Source organism: Morone saxatilis, unplaced genomic scaffold (assembly GCF_004916995.1).
Source record: "Morone saxatilis isolate NCDOM2014 unplaced genomic scaffold, NCSU_SB_2.0 Contig14, whole genome shotgun sequence".
In the NCBI taxonomy this organism is placed as follows: domain Eukaryota; kingdom Metazoa; phylum Chordata; class Actinopteri; family Moronidae; genus Morone; species Morone saxatilis.
The window spans coordinates 11,709,179-11,727,596 of NW_023339696.1; the positions used below are offsets into that span (position 1 = coordinate 11,709,179).

The 18,418-nt window shown below is 43.0% G+C and overlaps 2 protein-coding genes across 4 annotated transcripts in view; both read left to right on the top strand.

Annotated features, from left to right (window-relative positions):
- The window catches only part of proza (protein Z, vitamin K-dependent plasma glycoprotein a), a 7,132-nt gene extending 2,040 nt beyond the window's left edge, over positions 1 to 5,092 (top strand). Inside the window, exons 2-9 of the mRNA XM_035655453.1 lie at positions 276 to 414; positions 1,224 to 1,375; positions 1,524 to 1,548; positions 1,637 to 1,750; positions 1,843 to 1,977; positions 2,725 to 2,840; positions 2,957 to 3,074; positions 4,102 to 5,092. Coding sequence (XP_035511346.1) covers positions 336 to 414; positions 1,224 to 1,375; positions 1,524 to 1,548; positions 1,637 to 1,750; positions 1,843 to 1,977; positions 2,725 to 2,840; positions 2,957 to 3,074; positions 4,102 to 4,637 — 1,275 coding nt within the window. The 5' untranslated portion in view covers positions 276 to 335 and the 3' untranslated portion in view covers positions 4,638 to 5,092. The remainder of the gene's footprint in view (positions 1 to 275; positions 415 to 1,223; positions 1,376 to 1,523; positions 1,549 to 1,636; positions 1,751 to 1,842; positions 1,978 to 2,724; positions 2,841 to 2,956; positions 3,075 to 4,101) is intronic.
- Positions 5,093 to 13,381: 8,289 nt separating this feature from the next.
- gprc5ba (G protein-coupled receptor, class C, group 5, member Ba) overlaps positions 13,382 to 18,418 on the top strand; it is a 15,593-nt gene continuing 10,556 nt past the window's right edge. For 2 of the 3 annotated variants that reach the window (XM_035655126.1, XM_035655125.1), the window contains exon 1: positions 13,382 to 14,376. The gene's annotated coding sequence lies outside the window, so the exon portion shown is untranslated. The remainder of the gene's footprint in view (positions 14,377 to 18,418) is intronic. The other variant, XM_035655124.1, reaches the window with a different exon arrangement.

The window sequence follows — 18,418 nt, forward strand, 5'->3', positions numbered from 1 at the left end:
TTGTTAAAGAAGGGCAATTATGTCAATGATATCTGTCACATTAATGAGGTCCTTTTAAACATCCCAGTACTAACTAATGTGGTATTGACTAATGCATCTTAGCCAGAGAGAGAAACTGAGCCACCTGCTGCCAAACAGAGGTAATAGTATTTCATTAATGTTGCAATCTTACAAGACATTAAACAATACTGACCTCTCTATCTCAGCCTCATTTCCTTCTACAACCCCATTTTTTGTCAATCATCATGTCTGTAATCTGCTTGTCTTGATTGAAGGAGTACACATCGATCCCTGCTGCACCGACAGCTTGACTCAGATCGATTGTCAGTGTCACCATGAGCTCCTCAACCACATCTGCCGCTCTGGTGTGCCTGCTGGCGGGGGCCGTGGCAGCCATTCAGACCCCCCAGACAGGTGAGAGGGTCGTCGTGGAGCCAGTTGAGTCTCTGCAATGGTGTAGTCTGAGCTTCAGGCCAAAGTAAAGAGAAGTCAGCGATTTAAAGGAGGTCAAGATGGCAGCATGCTGAGTATGACAAGTCAGAAAAGAAGAAAGCACTGAGTGGATGCTTTATCAAATACAGATGAGATGCTGTTTAGTTCTGTTTATTGGTTGCAGTTTTGTTTATTCCTGCAGGGTCCTATAACCTTTCCTATGTGTAAGGATACAGGAGGTTTGGTTTTGTCTTTCATTTTGCTTGACATCTTTTTGATGATTAACTAATGTCAGCTAACAATTATTTTCATAATAAATTAATCTGCTGTTAGCTGTTTGTTTAAAAAATGTCACAATTTTTCCAAAGATATTCAGTTTATAATGAAATTTTTAAAAAAAGCATCAAATGCTCACTTTTGAGAAGATGGAAATAGAGAAGTTTGACTTCATTGATAAATCAAAATAGTTAGATATCTAATATCAAAGTAGTTACGTATCATTATTTTGTCGATCGACTAAACGATAAATAATACATCTGAAGCTGAGTCTCTGGGAAAATTAAGAAAAAAGAAATTACTGTATGACTATCAAAAGGTTCCAGAGACCAAGGAAATTGGTACGTGTGGCAAATAATAAAAATTAAAATTCAGTGCTACTATTTTACAAACTCTCAAATCTAGCTGATCACACAAGAGCTGCGCAGGTTCAAGCCTCCTTATTGGCAAGCAGCTGACTCTGTGTACAGTCTGTTGTGGAGGAACGAGCTGACAAATAAAACTGTTCCTCTTAGTGTTCTTGGACAAGGAGCAGGCGAGCTCGGTGATCTCCCGTCAGAAGAGGAACGTGGACCCGGGTCAGCCTTCCACCCTGGAGCAGGTTTGCATGGAGAAAGTGTGCACATACGAGCAGGCCAGAAGTGTCTTCCAGGACTCATACCGCACGGTGAGCTCCAGGATCTCCTTCCTCATTCTCAGACCTCCTCAGTGCCTCTTCATTACTGCAGTGTGCCTCCTTTTCATGAATGCACTGTTTAAATGACACCAATGTGCAGCTTCAACTGAGCACTTATCATACAAATGTTCTCTTGCAGGATATCTTCTGGGCTGTCTACATTGGTAAGTGCTGTGTTAAAAGGTTTTTCCATCACTGCGCAGTCATTGGTAGTACATCACATATTCTAATAAACTTGCTGTCTGTGTTTAGATGGAGACCAGTGTGCAGAAAACCCCTGCAAGAATGGAGCCATGTGTTCGGACAGCGTGGGAGGCTACGACTGTGTTTGCAAGTCGGGTTTCACGGGGGTCCACTGTGAAACAGGTGAGCAGGATATGTTGGCATCATCGTTGTTAAATCACTTCTCATTTGGCGTGTGGGTGCTGCAACCTTCCCCCTCTGTTTTTACAATGCAGACCAGACTCTGTGCACCCTGGAGAAGAACAAGGGCTGCTCCCAATTCTGTAAACCAGGTTACATATCCTATGAGTGCTCCTGCGCCCGTGGATGGAAGCTCAGCCAGACAGACAGGAATAAGTGTGAGCCTGCAGGTACGTCTGTTTCCACTGTTTAAGTCCAACTGACATTAAAATGCATCTTCTCGCAGCTACAGCAAACACATGTGCTCCGTAAATCACCTGTCACGCTTTAAGAAAAAATCTGAAACAAAAAAGGGATACATTTATATTTTCAGTTTCTTTGGTTTTATGATGGCAGCAACGATTTTTTTCATAGATTTTTCAGACCCACCGACTTTGAAAAACAACCCACATTAGCTTTCCTGCTAAAGTCTCCTTCTTATACAACTTACAAACATGAACCCATGTCTTAACTTGTGCTTTAGCCCACTGAACGAGCTTGAGCCTAACGAGTTTGTGCCTCAAAGAGGTAACAATAAGTCTCTCAAAGATAATCAACTGTCGATGTTGAAAATGCAGAAGGTCATTTAAAAACACTTACTGTTATTCTGAAGGTATTTTTAAAGACTCCCAAAGACTTCTTTAACCATCTGGATTAAAAAGTATTCTACGTCTCTGTTTCCAAATCAAAACAAAGATGGCCACCCACTGGCTACCTGGATAGGGAGCAGATTTGCAACTTGGTAAATGGGTTAAAATGTATTAATCGTTTCATAAAGATGGTTCGAAGAGTCTTTGAGGATTCTCAAAATATCATCAGAATATATGCTAATACATCAAAGGCTGAAGAAAAGTACATTACAAGGCTACATTAAACAACGTATAAACTTATACTTAAACCCTGTATTGTTCAATACTTCTGCCACTTTTTTCTCTCAGTCACATTCCCCTGTGGTAAAGTGAACAGTCTGAGCCGGTGGAATGACAGACAGTCCACCAACACGCGCAGCAACTTTGAAGGACTTAGCTGTACTTCTTCAGAGTGTCCCTGGCAGGTAGGGACGCTCACACTGTGACACATTACAGATCACAATTAACCCCTTTTTTAATTGTAAGTCCCTCCATCAGTGATGCAGGGTCTCATTGCTGCATATCATCGGGTTGTTTGCAGGCTCTCCTGAAGAGTCCAGAGTCCGCAGGTTTCTGTAGCGGAGTCATTCTGAAGGAGAACCTGGTCTTGACTTCAGCTCAGTGCGCCAACAAATACAGCTCCTTTCAGGTGGCTGTTGGTGAGTAGACAAAAAAGAATCATTCCTTTACTGCTATTACTGCAACTACTAATATATTTAATGATGCAACATTTTTAGAAAAATCTATGTGATCAAAAAACAGGCTACAGTATATACAGACAAAAATATTACACAATACATTTTAAATGTCTTTAAAAAGGACTGTACCCCATGAAGGACATTTTTACAATGCCCATGTTTTAAATAGAGAAACTGTGTACAATGTTGAGATTATACATGAAGCTTATTTTCAACACCAGCTGGAGACAATCACATGTCATTTGTTGTTTTATATATTGAATTCCTCATTTAAATCAATGCACAAATCAGTATTCAGTGTATATATGCAAAATATGTCACGTTGGAGAGTTTTTTTTCCTCCATATCACCACCACAGAGAGACTTTTTTAACTTTCTCAATACCAATGTACTTGTGCTGACGGTATAGGCCACCTTTCTGAAATGAGCTGAGATAGATCTCATAACGTTACTCTGAGTGGGCAATGGACGACATTTTCCATTTCCCACATGAAAATTAAATTTCAAGCATTAAAACCAGCTTGTGATAGAGTGCGGCAGGGATGACGTCTTTTTGTAGGCAAGCATGGAAGTTGGCATGGCCCTGTTCCAGCGGCAAAAAACCAACTGGATTTTTCTGTTGGATTTTGGACTATTGCAGAAAATAAGTTCTTGTTCAGCAAGATAATGAAATTAAATTCACAAACGAACACCACTTTTATGATTTTTGAAGCGAAAATGCGATCACCAGATGTGAAAAGCTAACGTTAGGCTATAAACAAACTAAACCACAGTTGCATATATTCAACGTCACCACCATTAAACTCCCAAATTGTGATTAATCCTTGTAATTAAAATCTACAAGCTAAAAAGGTTAGAATAGGTAGCAAGAGCACAAGTATAAACACTGCCGATAAAGTAATCGAACAATTAACTACATGTCAGTATATGTGCATGAGCTCAGAAACACCATCATCCTGAATGTCTTGTAATATCTGCTCCTCCTCAGGCAAGCGCATCACCAACAATGAAGACAGAGAGCAGACGCTGTATGTGAAAATAGTTCACGTCCACCCGCGCTATGTGGAAGGTCGCCCTGAAAATGACCTGGCTGTGATTGAGCTCCGCGACCGCATCATTTTGAAGAAAGAAGTGGTTCCTGTCTGTCTGCCTGAAAAAGACTTTGCTGATAACATCCTGATGAATGGGGAGTACCCAGCGGTGGTCACCGGCTGGAGAGAACCCAAACAGGTATCTTCTTTTGACGGCCCACTCACCCTTAACCACCTGGCATACAACAATCTGCCTCAGTGTCTGGAGACTCACCCCAACCTAATGACCAACAAAATGGGCTGCACCGCTCCACGGACCAATGCCGACTGCACCATGAGCTCCGGCAGCCCCCTGCTCACCCTGTACAGGGATGTGTTCTTCCTCACTGGGGTGGTCAGCCAGCCACCAGGGTCCGACTGCAATCAAGGCTATATCTTCCAGAAAGTGTCACGCTACCTTGGCTGGCTGCGGCCACTCATGGGTTCACGTTAGGCGGGGTAGTCAGGGAGAACATGGAGGTTATTGGTTATAGAAAATAGGGAAACCCAGGTGAATAAATCCCAAAAACAGGGAATAAGATGAACATGAACATGTCTTTCCGTCTTTTAATAGTACCAGTTTCCTAATGAAAAAACGATTTAACATCCGTATAGTTTCAATGTAGGCGATTGCTTCCCATCTGTCTCTGTGGAGTTCCTCATTTATCCACAAGGTGGCTGTCTGTTAACATAAAAAGAGGAGCACTTCCTGTCTGTATATACCAGTGAGAGGGTCAGAGACAGCAAGAGATGCACTGAATTATTTAGCATGTGTTATGTGATGTGGACATACCTTTTAATAACCTTTTAAGTTATGTTATTTTTAACAACTACTGTACTAGTTGACATGCACCTTGTAACACTACAGGTAATCACTGTTCTATAAATGTAATAAACCCTAATACCACACCTGAGTCAGTTCGGTCGTTTTTAGGTTTAAGTATACAGGAGTATATTTGGAAGATGTTGAGGAAAGATTTCTGGAGATCTGAGTATCTGAATATTTGGAAATCATAATAAGACATAAATAGAACACCTATTTTATTTTGAAATTTTACATTTGAAGATAAGTCCCTTGAGATGCGCCATTATGTTTTTGAGTGGGTCATCAGACACAAAAACATGAACATTAGCTGACAGTAGAAATAATATGATAAGCAACAAAACTAAAGTAATCCAAAATAATGTTTAAAAACAAGCTCCTTTGCAACCACAAACTACACCCACTATATCACTATCACAATCAGCTATATGATATGAGTAGAGAACTGCCACACTATGTAAAATAATGTCAATATAAACCTAAAAAGCTTCAAAAGATGGTGAAAACGAGCCTACAGCCATTCTAGCAGCTCTGTGAAGCTCTACAAATGCTAATATCAGGATGCTGAAGTGCTTACAAGCAAGTATGTTTACTGTGTTCACCATTATATTTTAGTTAAAATTAACTAATTATCACTAAATAAGAAGTAAAGCTGAGGCAACTAATTATTTGGTTGTAAGTACTGACCTAATAACAGGTTTTACTGGCTGATGACGTTAGCTAGATGAAAAGTGAAGTGACTACGATTCATCCTGAGGGGGACATGAATGTGTGTACCAAATGGAAAACCTGTCCAATAATTGTTGAGACATTTCACTAAAAAGCACAAATGTCATCCTCTATAGAAAAAGTCAGTGGCTCACCAACATCAGTAGACTTCATTCTCAGGGGAACATAAATGTCTGCAAACTTCAGGGCAATCCATCTAATAGTTGCTGAAATATTTCAGTCTGGACCAAAGTGGGGGATCAACTGACAGACCGACCTTGCCTCTAGGGCAGTGGTTCTCAATCTGGCCTCTGGGGACCCCCAGGGTCCTTGAGGGAGTTCCAGGGGGTCCCCAGAAAAATTGTGAATCTTTTAATGTTATTATTATTTCATTGACTAAAAGTTAGTCCAATGAGATAATGTAACAAAGATTATTATATTCGTAGGTTTCACCCTCTTCACTCTTAATCTGCCAATCTATGGTATTAAATATTGGTCCTCAGCCTAATGTGGATTCATTTGTGGGTCCTTGACACCAAAAAGGTTAAGAACCACTGCTCTAGGGCCATGCTGCTAGCATGCAGATGAGAACCAAATATAGTCCAGAACAAACACATTTCGAACAAGCCAGAAGTCATGAAAATAAGTGAAAGTTAGTTTTTCACACTGATATAAATTTAAAAGCTGTAAATATCTAATATCTAATATAACATAAAATCTGCAGTCCTCGTAAATTTGGTGCAACTGTACAATCAGATGACAGGAACATAGCTCTGGCAATCTTTCTCAGCAAGTCGTATATTCCCTTTTTGTCCCTGACCATATTAGCTAGCCCTCACTGTCACATACCCCTGTGTTGTCTGGCAACATTTTCCCACAGACACTCGCCCTCTGCAGTCTTCTCACAACCTCCCTGGTGAACAAGGCCAGGGCCGTGTCATGCAGGGAGAAAAAAAGGAGAGGCAGAAGAATGGGCAAAAGAGAGAGAGTAAGAGACGCCACATAACAAAAATCCTGGCCTGCCACTTTTGATCGGGCGCTTGAAAAGGACAGCTCTGAAAGCTGGGGCCCACGTTGGCTGTTGCCATGGTACTCACCTAGGAGATGGCTCCTTGCTCCCAAAAATGGCTCTGCTCCTTTACTGGGCCATCCAGTGGAGATTAATTTGAGTGGAGCTCCTTCCTTCCTGAGTCTGGTCCTGCTCTCTGGTCCTGCCAGCTCCATTTATATGCTCGAGCTTACATATACACAGAGGTGCCGAAACACACACACACTAAGCAAGGCAGCAGCTAAACGTCACCTACTCTGAGCTGTTAAATTCTGGCGGCTTTTTACGTCCCGATTCAGCGTATCACTTAAATATCAAACAGCTACGTGAGTTTGATTTTATTCCCTGAATCAAACCTAAAATCTGAGCAAATGGGGAGGCGAGGACGTGCGGTGCATGCCAAGAGGGGGAAAAGGGCCAGAGTGAGAGATGTTTGACAGGCTGAAAAAGCAAAGAGCTGAGATGAAGAGCAGGGACAGACCAAGAGAGACCTGGGATTTGCGATGTTGACACAGAAAAGAAGAATTGTGTGGATGGATTGATGGACCTCCAGCATATTAGACATGAATGAAAAGGGCCTCGGAAAGAGACATTAGTAAGGCCATTACTGATGGAGGGAAGTGAAAGCACTCAATACCAAGGCTTTCACTCTACACAAATCAAATGTTAATATTGCTGCACAAGATTGCTGCAAATGATGATATAGTTGAATTTTACCACAAAGTGTTAAGAGTGGATGCATCTGGCCAGTGTCCTACTAAATCAATAATCCTTTACTCTCCCCAAACCCAAAAAATGGTTGCATGCTGTGACCGCAAATCCTCCCTATCCTGTGTGTGTACGTATGGATAACACATACATGCTCTGTCTTGTGAGTTTGGGGGTGGGTGACATCAAATGACAGACTTTGGGAGGGATTATCTGTCTGCGTGGTGTCTGATTCCACGCAGGGGGTTAGCCGTATGTCTGCGCGTTGAAGGCAGATTGAGTTAAAGTCTCGTGCTATGTGTGTAATGAGTGCCCCACTATCTGTGAAGGCATGCCTATGATCTTGTCCAATAATCCCCCTTCCCAAAATCCATGTCCCCAATCTCTTCTCCCTTCAGGACTCCACAGACACAGGGGCTCTGCAGTCAGATTGGGTGGCAAAGCCTCTACCATCCACCCCACACCGTCTCAAACTCTGCCCCATGCCAGACACAGCAGCTTCCACTCGGTTTGGTAATTGTGCAGGAGGGTGGAGGTAACGCAGGACCTCGAGAGGTTAGGCGTTGGACTGGGATGAAGAGACAAGCTGTGGACTTTTATATAACTCAGCTGTAGTCTCATTTCTCCCTGATATTGGTTGTTTAACGAGGCTTTAGAGTCTACAGCCATACTCTTAGTTTAAGCTATCATGCTGACAATGTTAGGATGCTGATGTTAAGCAAATTTACCATCTCAGTTTAGGATCTTAGCATGCTAACATTTGCTAATTAGTACAAATCTAGATCTAGAAAAGTTAAAGGATCATCAAAGTTATTACAATTGATTCAAGGAAGACATGAATGTGTATATTAAATTTCATGGCAATCCATCCAATAGCTGGTGAGACATTTCACTCTAAACCACAAATGTCAACCTCGTGGTGGCACAAGAGGAAAAGTCAAAGGATCACCTAAGTCAGTAGGATTGATCCTCTGGGGACCATGAATGTCTATGTTTATGGAAATCCATACGATAGCCATGGCTAAAAAAAAAAACACTAATCAAGTTTTACCCTGCACCAAGTGAGACAAATAATCAGACGTCCCTGTTAAATAAAAGTGAGTCTTCATATGATTTTCAATGACTTTCCTGTGTATTTCACCTCCATATTTTGTGTAAGGTGACATTTCTGCTTTGCTGATAAAAAAAAGTCCTTTATCCACCTCTGTCCTTCAGACAGGCTTTAAAAGCAATATGTCACTTTCAGCATGCGGACACAGTGACTGGGTGATAGAGGAGGAAGGTAAATCCTGGAGCAGCCTTTATTCCACTGACCTCACCCTGACCTTCCACGGGTTAAGTCCTGTTTAGAGCCATTGAGAAACCTGAGGAGCTGACAGAAAGGTCTCCAAGGCTCAGTGAGTGAAAACAAGTGCGCTATGGTCCATGTGGTGGTCTTTGAAGTGGTTATAAGACCGTGTTATGTTTGTGCAAGAACTGAATGTGTGAGTGCTTCTATTTACGTGTCCTGTCCTCCAGATACAGAACATGCAAATAATCTACATATCGGTTGTTTTAAGTTGACCTGACAAGGTCACATTCAGATGACCTTTAATATCTGCCCTTCTTTTACAGGGCTATGCTACTTTGAAAGGTCACGACCTCTTCAAGTTTTTTAGTATTCTGTACGGCAAGTGACAGCCGGAGGGTTTAAGTCACCGTGATGAACAGATGAGGTCAGGATTATCCCACTGAGCATACTACATTCATTACTTAAGTGACCAAGTCAGCACATTTAACTACACAAAAAAAGGCAAATGAAGTAGCCACCCAACTGTAGAACATTTATGGCAATGTTTATTAATGTGCACCATCCCTGATAAATAAAATATATAAATAAATTAGAAGTTTAAGAAAACATGGGTAATATAAATGAGTATGGGCACTCCAGTAATTTCATATGAAAGAATGGCCAAAATCAAAACCTCAGTGGCCGAAAAATGTTGACTTTTAGTCTGCAGTATTTGGTGCAAAATGCCAAAAAACTGGATCCTGCACTTCCCATAATGCAACTTGATAGCATCTTTTCATTAAAACCCCTCTTTGCCAGTAAACTCCCATGTATCTCTAACTCCATATTCTAGCAGGCTTTCTATTAAACGTTAATAAAAGTGAACTCACTTATGTCTTTATTTAAAAAAAGAAGTGTTTCAGAGCACCAGAAGAATTTTAGAGGCATACAAAGTCAACTGAAAGGCGTAACAATGCGTTATGAGAAGTCAGGCGAAGATGCTTTCCGCTTGAGTTGATCAATGTTTCAACTTAGGCAAAACAAATAACCCAGGGCTTTATGAATCTGCTTCATTAACGTACAGAGACGAGAGGAAAAAGGACACACACACAAACACAGCTTGCAGCTTGCGTCTGTACTGTTGGTATATTGGCTGTTTGGGGGACAATACTGAACAGTCCAGTGGTCAAACTGGTGCAAACGACACAAAACATACATTTATTTTGCTTTTCTGACTGAACACATGGTAAAACTTGACAAAGCTCATCCAGATAAGATATCATACAGTTGTTTTCCCTGGCTCCCAGTGATAAGTCATGTTTAAAGTGCTCATTTAAGAGGCGTTTTTTTTGTATTTGAACTACTAGTAACTGTGTGTAGGTAATGCCAACATATTGCAGTAAAAGCTGTTATATGATCCCTACATTTTTTTTTGAGTCATTTTTCGCACATTTAGAAATGAATATTGTCTAAACACAGCACCACTATCCCACTTTACACCCATGTAAGATGGCTGTGTGTCTGGAAACAAAGTCATCTTTAAAATTAGACTCTCTTCCTTCCATTTTTGGACACCTGCATCCTGTCATGGTAAATACATCCTGTGAGGTCATAGGCTCTCATCCTGATGCTTGTCAATGGAAACAGATGCAGCATGCGGGCCTGCATGTCGGCCACCCTGCTGTCTCTTCTGTGGTTCATTGTGTGGAGCCCAGTGGGGTCTCGACAAGGTGAGGCAACCTCCGGGGCACCAAGGGGGCATGTAATGAGGTGAAGGATAAGAGAGAGGGGAAAGAATAAACAGAGACAGAACCATGTGGAGGTTGCGCATTTTGGAGAGAAAACTGGTGATGAAGGAAAGAGACAGGATACAGAGAGACACAAAAAACAGTCTCTACACATAGAACGACATAGTAAAAAATGAGGAAACATGACAGACTGCTGTGTGACGCTGTTGTTCCTGTAGACACATGACACCTCAAGAGCATGTGCTTTCCTCATTAAAGGACAATAACGCCCTGGGCAGGGCCAAAGTTAGTCTACTGCCTGTCTGTAAAGGCTATATTAGTCAGCCAATGAGCCCCACACATGATCGTACTGGTACAGTTACCCTGTCACCGTCTATAAATACTGAGGCAGGAGATCTTCGCTGGCTGCTTTTATCTGATGATGACATCATAGATATGAATGCAAACAATACAACATGCACATGCAGTGGAGCAATCTGTTACAACAATGCTGCTCCAGCATTAGAGCTCGACATGAATATGCAAAATATTTACCAAAAAAAAAGGGAATTAAGCAACCACAAAAAAACAATGTTTCACAGGCTTTGTCAGGGAAGTTGAATTTCAATCACACATATTTCAAAACAGGAACTAAGAGGAAGTCTCACATTTTTTTTAATAATACAGACAAACCAATCTGCCCAGTTTAGAGTTTGGTACTAGAAACTTGTCACAAAGGTTATTTAACTCAACTGAGGATAAGGTCTTGGTCAAAATAAATGAATAATATGCAAAAGAAAAAGCACGTACATGTCTGTGAATCTGATGTTTTTATAAATCAGAATGAACTGAATTACTGTTGGCTTTAATGTGTATACGTACATTAAAGGTAGTTTTTTTTTTCTGTGATACCAAATATATGTACAGTAAATACCTACTGTAGCAACTGGTTAGCTTAGCTTAGCACAAAGACTGAAAACAGGGAAACAGCTAGCTGAGCTGTCCGAAGGAAAACAAATCAGCAAATCTAACACTCATAAATACACTTTATATGGGTTATGTGCCGGACTGGGAGAAGGAACTTCCTGGAGTCAATTCTTCCGGACCCTCACAGCAAAGACAAGACTTAATGCGAAATAGTCGGGCACGTAAACCCGATTGGTACGGATTAAACAAAAGAGTTATAACATGTTAATTAATGAGGTTTTGAGGTGCTGGTAGGCAGGGCAGAGCCTGGTTAGCTGTTTCCCCCCCCTGCTTCCAGTCTTTGTGCTAAGCTAAGCTAACCGGCTTCTGGCTCCAGCTACATATTTACCCTACAGACATGTGATTGGCATCAATCTACTCAGCTCACACACAAATAAGTAACTACATGTTAACACACCTCTTGAATACACTATTATCCTACAAGTTCTTCCACATCCACTGATTGTGATTAGCTTTGTGTGATAGTGTAATGATTGCATTTACTGTATGCAGGCTCACTCACAAGGCTAAGGATGGTATCGATGATGTCTGCCTGCTGATAACATGAAAGAGCCATTAATCTCATCAGCTGTCCTCTTTGGAGCAGTGACCCCTCCTCCTGATCCTCCTCCTCCACCCCCTCTTCCCATGCTGTCACTCTCCCAGCCTGCACCTGTCAGATTAGTCTCACATCCTCAGCTGCCACTCCATATGATACGCCTCCTTACTGCCCAGAGCCCTCATGTCATCTCACTTTGCATGTATTAAAGTGTTTGAGCGTGTGAAAGGGAAAGTGATGGTAAGGGGGGAATGCAACAACAGGGCAATCCCATGCAGAATGTGTGTAAAATGTAAATGTAACTGGTTTGTTGGTTCCCAGTGTTTCCTCCTCGTGTTGCAGCAGGATTGGGTTTGGTACCATCGACACGCAGACGAGAAAGTGTAGATTAATACCCCCAAATCTCTGGATTATTTGAAATCCTATAAAATGAGACCCAGCTTTGTGAGTGGATGCAGAAAGGAAGATTTTCTTCTTTCTTTTTCTGGCAGCAGCATTATGATTACCTGGTCAGAGGTGTCATGGCTGCCATGCTCTGCTCCTGCTTGTCTGCAGAACAGTTTTGGGAGCATGTGCAAAATATGACAACATTGCCACAAATCACTTCCACTGGCTCACATCATGCACTGGGATAAAGGCAGGATGGAAGTCCGGGGAGAGTAGGGGGGGTGGACATAGTGGGGGTAGTGCGGTCTTCACTGAAAGCCTCACTGGTAGATGGACTGGAGCAGCTGAGGCGACAAGCATGTGACCAGAGGGAGAAGTAAGCGCCACAGCAGTTTGTAGCTGTAGTGAAGCACCCACAGATAACCAAAGTGACCCCGGAAAACAGGCTTTATTACTTTCAAAATAAGATTCACAAGATGAAAATGTAGGGCTTGTAAAGGAAGGCATTAGTCAAACAAACAGAATAAGATAAGTAAGAATATAATGGCAGTGGGTGTTATAAATACTCATAATGCACTCTTATGGCAGCACTGAAGGGTGGGTGGTTAAATTCCTGAGTCCTGCTGACCTCTGTCCACACGTTAAAAGTGTCTTTGAGCAAAACATTGAACCATAATTTGCTCCAAATAGTTAAATAGGCGCCTTGCATGACAGCTTGCTGACACTGGTGTGTGTAAAGGGGTGAAACAGAGGCAGATTTGTAAAAACATATTGCTTTAGATGCAAATGTACTATTTATTTACTTGTACTCTCTTTCTTTTACTTGTTCCTTTTGGGAAACAAACGGGTTTATATTAAGTCAATTTATCAGCTGGATTGATTTCTATGTCAAAAAGTAGACCGTGTGAACTTATCCTAAGAACTTTATTCTGATAGAAATGACCGGAAACTGAGTTTTAATAGTTTACCTTGACTATATCAGGATATTTTCTATGACATTAGCGCAGTCAACGAGGCAAAAACACAGTACCACAACCTGGCACCAAGCAGGAGCAGCATTTAGAGAGTCCACACTGTGCGTAAAGCCTGTGTGTGACAGTGACTTTATAAGACAATAGATTAAAGTGAGCGTCTGCGTCTGTGTGTGTGTGTGTGTGTGTGAGAGAGAGAGATCCGCTGTGCGTCTAGAAAGGATTTAATAAGGTGGTCCCCCTGTCAGACACCAATTCATTTATCGGAGAGTAAAACAGTTAAAGGGAGGGAGGACAGAGAGGAGTCAGTGGGGACTGTGGTGGCTCTGGAGAGCTGTCACTTTCTCTCTCTCTCTCTGTGTCTCTGTGTGTTTCTCTGTGTGTGTGTGTTTGTGTGTGTGCGGAGAGGGATTATCAGTACGCACGTTACGCGGAGCGCAGTTTTGGTGATGCATTCAGTCGGGAGAAGTGCAGCGGGGAGCAGCGAGCGTCAACCCGGACATTCAGCGGCATAATCGGCGCAAAGAGGATCCGGCTGGTTTTTTCGGGGCACCTTCTCTTGCGCATCAGGGGGATTTCAACCTCATTGTGTGTTTTTATTTACTTTGGATGAATCCCCCTGTATTTGTGCAGAGTGAAAGTCACGGATGCGCACCGCTGAACAAAGGATTTAGGGGAAAACGATCAAGAATCTTTTCCACATTTTAATCCCGACAACCCCCCCGGGTGTGTTTCGTCTCGCCCCCCCCCTTGTTTGGACCTGTTTGGACTCGGCATTCATGCCCTTTCTGCCCGTGAAGACAACGGACACGGGGCTGAATAACCGGATCCTCTAGTTTCCAACCTGGAGCAGGAGGAATCATCTGGGCTGCTCGCGTACAGGTCCATGTGGATGGAGAGAGAATACGCAAACAGAGCGAGCGCAGCTGACTCCGAAATGTGACATTTTTTACTCTGGTCTCCCATCGTACCTGACAACTGTGCATCTGCCTTCGTCCTCGATCGGATTTGTTTACATCGATTAAGGTACGTGCTGCTCGCCACGTAGCCCGTAGGATTATTGGTTATTAAGAAATCGGGGGGGGGGGCAGTCCTTGTGGAGATGTGTGTGCGTGATATATATTCAGTAGGTGGGACTATTTTAGCTGGGAAAAACTCGGTGTAATTTGAATCATCGTCTCGGTTTGTGTTGTAGTAAGGCTGTTTGGTTGGTGGTGGTGGTGGTGATGGGGGGGGTTATCATCACTGAGGTGGAAGTTGCATCCCTGACAGCCCCCCCTGGAGAAAGGCGATGTCGATGCACCAAACGTATAGGTGTGTGGATCAGTACGGGGGGGGCAGTGTTGTAGACATTGTTGCAGAAATGTATATTCACGCTCAGGGCTGGCTTGGCACATATGGTCTTGACCTCTAGGGGCATTTGGCAGAACCATGTTAAGCTTAACTTAAGACATGGAGGACTTTGACCTGTGTGAAATCTATCGCTTGATTGGCTGTGGCACATTTTTTTCTCACGAGGATGAAAACGTTGGTCTCTTTTAGTAGCTGCGCCTCCATTTTCACCCAACAATACATTTGTATATTTTAGGAGTGTCGATCACTCCTCCATTCTTTACTTTAGAGGTCGGATGTCATTCTTTATTTTTAGGATCACACACCTAACAATAGTCTTACTGCTGCTCCCTCAAACAAACACTCTTCTGGAACCCCCCAGGGACCCTCCCATGTGGTCGGTATTGTTAAAGAGAGAAAGAGAGGGGTGGGGGGGCAGCTGGGAAAAAAAAGAAAAGAAAAAAGAGAATTCTCTAAACGTGTGTTTGCATTAAGCTGCTCCTTAGGTCAGCTAGAAAACCAAGGGTGCCCCCCCCATTAGGAGATGTCTCCCTCCCACGCTGGACTCATAAACAAGAGTGAGGGCCCTGAACTGGTTGTCTAACTCAGAAAGAAATTGCACTTAAATGCCCACTTGAGTCCAATTAGACATTGGAAGTTTGTTTGGGAATGGAAGTCAATGTATGGATTGTGTTGGTGAATGGGTCGATGATAGGTGGGCCCGTAGCCTCTGTCAGTGCAGTATTTGTGTACTCAGAAAAAGCTCCCAGGCCTTTTTTGGAGTGTCCTGTTTTCCATCATTAATCAATATTCAGCAGAGTGGAGCTGTTTATTCTCAGGCTGCGCTTCCATGAGTTAGTTAGCTCCCTCGGGGGGAAAGAGGATGCCACAGTATCTCCTCGGGGCTGATGCCATATGTACCTTGTTTGGATGAGTGTGTGCGAGTGCGGACTCTTTATGTACACATGACACAGCTGAGTGTATGAGCTGTAAGGAGTGCCATTTTTACATACACGGGAACTTCCCTGCTTCTGCATATGTGCATTCGTGTTCACGCACCCACCCCTCCTCCCGTCTCACACACAGACACACACATACAAACACACATGCTCCAGGCACAAGGCTCGCTCCAATTCTTCTTTTGCACATCCGGCTGTTCCTTGTTCCTCCTGCTCCTCTGATCACACTCTCTAACCGGCTCTGATCTCTCTGGGCTCCTGTGAATCATCCCACTGCGAGATCCCATCTCTTCATCTATAATAGAAGATGATTATTGATATCACATGGAGGCAGAACGCATGACACCAGAGGTCTGTGGCTCTGGTTCCAGGGCGCTTTTTTTGGGTTTTAGATGCCTTCACATATGACCAATCTCACCCCCCATCCGTTGTTGTTGCAGGGAGAGGAGGGAGAACCAGAAAAGGAGAGCAGAGGGAGGGGTGTAAGGCAGTGGCGCTGTTAATTGTTAAGTCAATTAGCATATGGTCTTGCTGTGAGCCCAGTCACATGGTAATGAGGCCTAATTAGGATGGCTCTGGGTGTCTGAAGAGGCTGGGGAAAATACTTCCATTCTCAGTTTCTTCATGCAGACACCCAGGAGACCGGTGCAGTGAATAGACTACCACTGTTTCAGTCTCGCCATTCAATATCTTTCCCTCTTATCCCTACCTCTCCTGTCTGCTGTGAGTCTAGTTTTTTCCAAAACTTGTCCTCACCAACTCCTTATCAATATTTCAGCACACCCATACGTCATACCTTGACATCTACCGCGTCTACTCCCCCCTTTCTTTTCTCCTTCATCCCCTTTCATTCCCATCATTTTATCAGCCACTACCAGCTGCGAGGGATTGATGATGTCACTCCGGGGGGCTTACAGATGTGTAGAGATTGGAGACAAAGTCAGAGCGGTCAGATGGTGCACTGTAATTCATGGTTATTGTGCATTTTAATTGCAGTAGGAAGCTGAATGAGTGGTGAGCTAAATGCTTTGCAAACGTATCTGTGGAACAGCTTAGTCCATCAAACATGAATGGAGTGGAATAGGCAGCTACAACATTATCATAGTTACTGTAAATGTCTTTTCAAGTGTAAATCTATGCACGGGGAAGTTATATTGAAGGTTCATTGTGTAAGGTGCTGTTATGTCAGGCCTGTTTATTTCAGCAAAGATATCTTTCTCAATATGCAGACTCGGAAATCTCATGTAAATTGGCCATGCTTTCGCAATTTTCTGCGTAGGAGGTCTCTGACTTCAGTTGAATGGAAGACTGGTAAGACCGTCTCTGGAAAGTCACAAGTTTGTGGATTACAATAACCATGTGTCCTGTCCAAATCTCCTTCAGTGAGTAAGAGTGCGCTATCTGTTGCGGATAAGAATCCTAGCTAAGAGTATGTCCACGTAAAGCCTGTTAATCTTAAAAACACGCATTTTTCTCTCTGTTTAAGCTCTCCTTTCATGTTTCATTACTTCTGTGGCCTCCCTCCTCTTCGTCTCTTTTCTGGACAATATTTCAGGTCAGACTTTAACTCAAGCAACTTCAAGCTAATTATTCTCACTCAACACTCACTAGATAGACAACATTAAGAAAGCTTTAGACAGAAGTTGCAACTGATAACAAACCTAACTAGGACAGACAGGCTTTTTTAGTGCTATAATAAACACAGATGTGTTTTTAATACACAGTAAATCTCATGCAGCGAGACAGGACATCAAGACAGCCTGGGTTAATTTAACATGACTGATATCTAAGGCCTTATGTAATTCCAGCGACTGATGTAAGATGTAAATTTATGCGCCGTCAGAATAGGAAAGGTCTGTTAGTATAGTCTCGAATGGCGTCACAGGCAGGCAGATGCTAGCACAGGTCCTGCAAATGACCTGCTCACCTCGACAGCTGGATCAGAGTGTTTCCAGCCATATACCTCCACAGACACACACATTTGCTCTATTATCGTCTCAGTAGTCTGAATGAAACAGTAGGAGCAAAAATGAGAACTGAAGCGAGTCGTCAAAATGCAATGATCCTCCCAATTATCACCACGGTAATTAGACAGCATCTGGTTGGTGTGCTATGTCTGATAATTAGGACGAGGTAATTGTACAGGACGGCTCACCAGATTTCCGGGTCCCTGCCTATCAGGATCCAGGATCAGATTTGAAGGACTGCAGTGCTGCACATTTGCACTCTCACGCCTGTATTCCTGTTGTGTTTTAAACAGCAGCGCTATAAGGAATGCATGCTGCATACTTGCCACATTCAGCTTTGTGTGAGAATGTGGTGCCTTCACACACAGATGCATAATACATGCCACCAAGCAGAATGTTATATATGTACATGCAAACAGAGCCAGCGCACGTGGGCATTATGCCAGCCTGTGCAGACATGTGTGTGAGTGACACGTGCGGCATGAATGCATGTAACCACACTTCACTGCAGAATACACAAGTAAGATGGACCTCTTAGTGCCAGCAGGCTGCTTGGCACTGAGGAAGATGATGCCTGAGAAATAGCAGCCATGCAGCAGAACTGGCAGGAGCTGGATCCTTCCCCAGTTACATAAGATACACAGCAAGAATAAAAGCAACGGGGGGAGGGAGGAGGAAGGGGCACAAGGAGGGAAGAAGGAGAAGCCAAAATGGAAGGAAGAGGGGTGTGTTTGGGATTAGGCGTTGGGGGCGTGCAAAGAGGGAGAAAATGTGGCGAGAGGAGGTGTGTGTGTGTGAAGTGCATCTTTC